Genomic DNA, 7,448 nt, shown 5'->3' with positions numbered 1-7,448 from the left:
TCAATCATCACTTATGTTCATCACATGCATACATAATCCCTTTATGAATAATACCCTTTAACATTACACAATGCACATGATATAACCTGTGTTAAAAATACCCAGAAAAAGATTTGGCCATAGTAGTCACAACTACAACTACTTCACAATTAATATCTTACAAAATGGTATATGTTATGCAGCTTGCAGAAACTGCTTGAACAAGGGAGGACAAAATACCAGAAACATAACATGAGGAAGATGTTTAGCTTAAAAGTAACTAAAGGTGCCCATACACTGCACGATTCTCGTACGAGAATCGCAGGAAATCCCGCGATCGTACGAGAATCGTGCAGTGTATGGAAGGCGTGCAACCGTTTCTACTGTACGGTCGCACGTCTTCCGTCGGACCAGCATGCTAGAAAACCCGCCGGGAACCGTACGATTCTCGGCGAGTTAGTGGCCTGCTGGTTCGACAACTGCCGAACGGGCCGATGTGTGCACGCGCACACTGCCCGTTTGCAGTCATCGTAAGCCTGCCCCTCATTACAGTCATCGTAAGCCCACCCCTCAGAGGGGCGGGCTTGCGATGATCGCAAGTACGATCTGCCTGTCCAAGATGGGCAGATCGTACGTTTTTTTAAGTACTTTACAACCCTCGCAAGACAAAAGTGTTGCGAGGGTTGTAAAGTGTATGGCCACCTTTAACCACCTTACGTCCATGGCCGTTTGTGAACAGTTGTCCGACAACTCCCGAACGGGCCGATGTGTGCACGCGCACACTGCCCGTTTGCAGTCATCGTAAGCCTGCCCCTCATTACAGTCATCGTAAGCCCACCCCTCAGAGGGGCGGGCTTGCGATGATCGCAAGTACGATCTGCCTGTCCAAGATGGGCAGATCGTACGTTTTTTTAAGTACTTTACAACCCTCGCAAGACAAAAGTGTTGCGAGGGTTGTAAAGTGTATGGCCACCTTTAACCACCTTACGTCCATGGCCGTTTGTGAACAGCCAGATGGACGTCTGCTCAGAGCGGGAGGGCGTCTTAAGACGTCCTGCCCCTCCCCCCTCTCGTGTGCGCGCTGAGTGCCGCACACGAGAGGGAAAACCGTCAGCATGTAAACAGCCAGCGATGGCTGTTTACATACAAGCGGTCAGGCGTCTCTAGAGACGCCCGATCGCTTGCAGGATCTGCGGGTGTGCGCCGGCCCCCCCCCCGTACCTCCTCCTGCTCGTCTCTTCGCCGCCGCTGCCGGTCCCGTGTTCCGATGTGGCCGGTGCGGCTGGGACCGGCACGGCGACGCTCTAACAGGAGATCAAAGGGAGATCATTACTTGATCATCCCTTTGATCTCTCTTCCTGTCCCCGAATGCAGGAAGTGATGTATATTACATCACTTCCTGCATTCAGTGTCACTCTCCGGTGCAGAACACCGGAGAGAAGCTGATGGAGCAGATCTGTGCTTCATCAGCTTCTGTGGGGGTCCCTAGGTGACATCAGAGGTCTTGAGACCCCTGATGTCTCCATAAAGAGGACCTGTTTGGTGAACTGGCTATTACATAGGGGATTCCTTAGTCCCCTATGTTATAGCAATAAAGTTAAGTCAAAAAAAAAAATTACAGCATTAAAAAAAATAAAGAAGCTAAAAAAAATAAAGAAGCTAAAAAAAATTAAAAAAAATAACACAAACATTTTTTTAAAGTCCCCCGCCCCCCACATACACACGCAAACATGCGTCGGGTGCGCCTATGTACGAAACCGACGATTGCGCCTATTATGCAGCACATGTTTCATATCGCCGCGAACGTCGCAGTGAGAACAATAATTCTCGGGCCATCAATCACTGATGACACTAAACTGATGAGCGGTAAAAACGTTTAAAGCGTCGCCTATGGCCAATTTTGGCTGCGGTCGTTTTCTGCGATTTCGCGGGCGTGCGCAATTTTAAAGGTTGACATGTTTAGTGTCTATTTACCCGACGTGACCCCGTCTTTTATATTGTACCAAAAAATTGGGGTAAAAATAAATGTTTAATAAAATCTTATAGGGAAACATGTTTTTTTTCAAAATGTATGGTACTTTTTTTGTTATATAGTAAAAAATAAAAACCCCATTGGTGAATAAAAGCCACCAAAAGAAAGCTCTATCTGTCCCCAAAAAATGGTATGAAAATCGTTTCAGTAAAGCGTTGCATGACAGAATAAACATCAGTCAAAGTACCGCAGCGCTGAATACTGAAAAATGGCCTGGCCAGGAAGGGGGTGAAACACTATGGCCTTTAAGTGGTTAATCATGTATACAATGTTGGACCAAATTAGGTTGGTTTCCGGTTAGTAATGTGTGGCAAGTATCAACAAGGTGTGTCAGCTAGCCCTTTGATATCAGAGTTTTCAAAGGAACATGTGTCAGCTGACAGAGCTCTAAACAGGCAAAATAAGTGGAGCCTAAATTGCAGGTGCATTTGCCAAAATATACTCAATTATTTAATATGTCGAGGGGAACAGTCTTACAAATAATGACAGGATGTGCCAAACATGGACAATCTGCACTGGCAAAGAGAAAGAATGATTGCAAGAAGAGAACTACTGAGAAATATGGTGTACACTTAACCAGATTAGCGAATAAAGGTCACAAAGGCATGGCCTCTGAAATTACCACACAAGTGAATCAGCATCTCTGTGATTGAGCCAAATCAAAAACTGAATTGTGGAAACTCCACTGCTTATTAAAGTAAATCTAAAGCCAAAAGTTTTTTTTGCCACGTCTCATTGCATATCTCCCAATGTCCCTCATTTGGAAGGACTGTTCCTTATTTGGAACTAAATCCATCTGTCCCTCTTTCTACCTCAGTTGTTCCTCTTTTTGTTATGTTTTTGTTGTATTTAACTACCAAAAGTGTTATTCTGTACTAAAACATTTACCTTATATCTTAATCATCTTGTTTTGAATTTTGAAAAGAAAGTATAAGGGAAAAATAATGGAGAAAAAAAAACTATTCTGGGTTTAACCAATCATTTTTGGCATATAAATTCTTAATAGTCCACATAATTAGCTGTGTGGCAGGGGGTCTGCATTGCTTGGTGGATTTATCAAAACTGGAGCAGACAAAATCTGGAGCAGCTGTGTATGACAACCAATAAGCTTCTCTCTTTCATTTTCAAATCTTAACTGAACAAACTACAGAGAGAAGCTGATTGGGTGCCATAGGCAACTGCTCCAGATTCTGTCTGCTCCAGTTTTGATAAATCCCCCCATTGTGTTGGAATGCGTCCCTTTTTCTCATATCAGAAAGTTATGAGGCATAACATTGGGGAGATTTCCCTTAAATTCCTTTTCTGTAGACTCAACAGGGGTGGGATGACACGTTTCCCATGTGAGGGTGTCCTCCCGTTACCCTAAGGAGAACTATGGGGAAAAACACTGACCCCATAGTTCTCCTTTAAGACAGTTGTCATGAAAACAAGCATCCCTTTTGGAAGATTTCCCCTCTATTTCTGTTTTGGTGGCAACTCAAAATTGTGGATTCACGTTCATTCCCACTGCCACTGGTGAACAAGACAAACAGAGAGAGTAATTTTCTCCAACCCCTTACTACTCCAAATTAAAAAAAAAAAGTTTACCTTTGATTATACTTCAAGTGCTTGATATAAATATGTTGGTGGGTGTCTGTGTTTGATTATTCTGAAACAAAATAAGAGATGGAGGAGGATGAATTTAGGTAGAGCCCACTCTGAGATCATCAGTGTTAAGATGCAAAAATAGGAAAACAATATGTAAACAGTATATAATTTAGGATAAAGAGCAGACCCATTCATATCATTCATTTATGTTCCCTGTGCTAAGTGTAGCTGTGTGTGCAGAGTGTTCAAGTATATCATGAAATGTTTTTGGTACCGGAATATGAAAATTAGACAACATATGTTGTTAAATGACTGCACCCACCTCAGAATCTCAGTAATTCTTTTCACTGTTTTACTGGATAAATTTGGGTATGCACTGGTCAAAATTAACTATTAGAAATTTGAATAAAAGTTCTGAAAATGAATTTTTTTCTAACAAAATTCTACCGGTGTATAACCAGCTTAAAGGAGAATTATGAGGCGAGTGATTTTCACTCAGCCTCATAATCTGTGCCGACCTGTGACAATGAAACTGTCACAGGCCGGCTCAGTAGATCGGGAAGTGAGCGAACACATACCGGCGCTCGCTCACTTCTCGATCTATCCCTGCAGAGACCGTGACTCTCAATCACGGCCCCCTGCAGGGATTCCCCCTCTCACCTGTCCGATCCTCCAGCGCTGACTGGCGGAACGGACGGGGCGGGTACAGCTGGCTCTGCCTCTAGATAGGCAGAGCCAGCTGTCACTCACACAGCTGGGTGGATCCAGACAGAATCGTCGGGATCCGTTCCGGCGTCTCAGTATACCGCGAGCGGTAGCTTGCGGTGTACTGAGCTTTGGGTGACGGGAGGACGCTAGTTTGTGTCCTCCCGTTACCCTTAGGAGAACTATGGGGAAAAGCCCTAACTCCGTAGTTCTCGTTTAAATCTGGTTGTCAGATGCAAATTCTAATGTTTTCCGAGGGCTTAAATTTCCATTATTGTTATTTATGTGTATTATGTGACATCATCAGCATCTCCCGTAGTGGTGTGCAAAGTAATACACTAGATAAAACAAAGGAAGATAGGGCAGTTAATGCAATACATAAATGTTTCATACACTAATAAATATATATACTAATTACAGTATACAGTATAATAGTTAGCAAAATGTAGGTGCAAGAGCCTGTTCATCTTGTCATTATATTGTTACCTCAGTATAGTTTGTATATCTCAGCTCCTAATGAAAACTTTCTGTTTCAGGGAGGGGACGATGTCATGGCCTGTGTGCATGATGACAATGGGAGAGTACGCATCCAACATTTTTATAATGTTGGCCAGTGGGCTAAAGAAATTCAGAGAAACCCAGCTAGAGATGAAGAAGGCGTGTTTGAAAACAACCGGGTAACATGTCGGTTTAAACGCCCTGTGTATGTTCCTAGAGATGAGACAATAGTGGATTTGCACTTAAGCTGGTACTATCTGTTTGCCTGGGGACCAGCAATTCAAGGTAAGAAATTCTTTATAATCTGTTTATGTTTATGCTATGGCAAGGTACACATACAGGTGAAACTCAAATAATTAGAATATCGTGCAAAGTTCATTTATTTCACTAATGCAACTTAAAAGGTGAAACTAATATATGAGATAGACTCATTACATGCAAAGCAAGATAATTCAAGCCGTGATTTGTCATAATTGTGATGATTATGGCTTACAGCTCATGAAAACCCCAAATCCACAACCTCAAAAAAGTAGATTATTACATGCAATCAATAAAACAAGGATTGTACATAGAACAATATCGGACCTCTGAAAAGTATAAGCATGCATATGTACTCAGTACTTGGTTTGGGCCCCTTTTGCAGCACTTACTGCAATTACTTTTGCATGATATTCTAATTATTCGAGTTTTACCTGTATACAACTACTTTTGTTAATTTATTAAATTATATTAATTTTTAGATGCAATAGCCAAACTTTATCAGTAACTTAAAGTGTCTGTAAACTCAAAATCAAATTTATCATAAAAGCTTCCCTATTAAACAAGTCTATCTCACTGTGCCCTTTATTTCTAAAATGTTTGAGAATAGGAATAGAGTTCTTTGTTCCTGGCGGCAACAATCTGCAGGTTGATCTAGCCTGTGTGGCGCTGCCACTAAGCCTCCAGCAGTGCCTACATCATGCCTTCACATCAGACCAACAGCACACTCTGCCCCAGTCCATCTCCTAGTAGCCCATGCCTACTGATGTGGTACTAAGAACATGACTGACAGCAAGTGCTCCAGCAGTGTCCACATCATGCTTCTTCATCAGATGGATAGCATCATGCTTTATCCCTAACCATCTCCCAGCCCTCACACCTGTGGGGGGGGGGTCCTAGGTACATGATTGACAGCAGCTTCTCTAGCAGTGCCCACGTCATACCTCCACCTCCAGGGATATGGGCCCTGCATTGTACGTGATATCATCAGCGGACCTCTGACAACTGGACCTTGGGGGGAAAGAGACTGAAGGTGATGGCTGGTATTGAAGCCTAGAGGGAGCTGCAAAAGTGGGGATCAGGTAAGTAAAAGTCTGTTACCCAGTCCTATGAAATGATATGACATGTATATGCCCCGTGATATGACATATTCAACACACCAGCTCTGTTGAATCTTTTCTAATTGGAGAGCTCTAACTCTGACTCAAAAGGGGCTCTGTCGGACCTCTGCAGAGAGACTACCCCTTCCATAGAGAGAATAAGGGCCCTTCTCTGTAGCATGCTGGCAGGGCACACGCTTTTCTACACAGGCTAAACTGTAATACTTTGCACACCTTTTCTTTTTATGTAACTGAAATGTATTTAGTCTATTTAAATTGAAAGTTCAACGGGGCTTTAATAAAGTACATATTACATATATGACTGTATGAGTCTCCTGACTGGGGGAGTTTAAAAGGAGAAAGCAAGCAGAGGCATGGTAAGAGCCAAACAGCACTGTTTAATGTGAACAATAAGGTGTGCCAGAGGAAGAAGTTTTATTGATAGAAATGTTTTGCATGTAAAATGTCATAATTATTGTCCTTCTTTTGATCTTCCAGGTTCTATAACAAGACATGATATTGATGCACCTCCCGTTTCAGAGAATGTTGTCAGCATTTACCGTTATGAGGATATTTTTATGCCTTCAGCGGCCTACCAAACATTCTCTTCTCCATTTTGTCTTCTACTGATTGTTGCTTTGACCTTTTATCTGCTAATGGGAACTCCCTAAGACTACAGCTGTTAACCTTTGGAAATGACACTCGTTATAAGGACTTATTGTTCTCTTTGTTGTGCTAGATATTTTCTGCTGATATCTTCTGCTGGGACAATCAGTTACAGGTTATTCTAGCAGCAATGTATTATATTGCAGATGCAGAAGGTGGATGTTATGCAATCAAAAATATGTGCCAAGACAATGAGCAATGTAGGTATTGAACTGCTTAATCCCTTGAATTTCTATTTAAATATCTACTCTATGCTATACATTTTGCAGTATTTAATATGTGTGGTATCTGCTAAAAAATTAAGATTTAAGTGATGCAGAGCGCCATATCTGTATAATACAGATGTTAAATCATATATATTTCCCAGTGACAAGTGATTTATCAAGATGAAAATAATCTGTGCTGACGGAGACCCATAAAACACTACTTTTTGCTTTTCGTGGGAGAGTGGATCATCTCTCATCTCTATGACTATATATGGTGGTAAAACTACTGCCATACCATCCCACATGATCATTATAAGACAATTTACTCTGGAAGCATAAGGAGATCGGGATCTCTATTCTACTTTATCCATAGTTTATCAGGCAAGGTCATGGAATCAATGCATATTCATGGCATAT

The 7,448-nt window shown here is 42.0% G+C and overlaps 1 protein-coding gene across 1 annotated transcript; it reads left to right on the top strand.

The window, feature by feature from the left end:
- Positions 1–4,839: 4,839 nt before the first annotated feature.
- Positions 4,840–7,020, top strand: LOC108802668 (DOMON domain-containing protein FRRS1L; the record flags this gene model as incomplete). Its single annotated transcript, XM_018574523.1, has 2 exons — positions 4,840–5,086; positions 6,658–7,020. Coding segments are annotated over 2 exons (420 nt in total), but the record flags the coding sequence as incomplete, so codon positions are not given.
- Between the last annotated feature and the right edge of the window lie 428 nt (positions 7,021–7,448).

Source organism: Nanorana parkeri, unplaced genomic scaffold (genome assembly GCF_000935625.1).
Source record: "Nanorana parkeri isolate BGI_ZX_2015 unplaced genomic scaffold, ASM93562v1 scaffold3018, whole genome shotgun sequence".
NCBI classification, from domain to species: Eukaryota; Metazoa; Chordata; class Amphibia; order Anura; family Dicroglossidae; genus Nanorana; species Nanorana parkeri.
The sequence above is the reverse complement of the archived record's forward strand: the minus strand, read 5'-3'. Positions and strand labels throughout refer to the sequence as shown.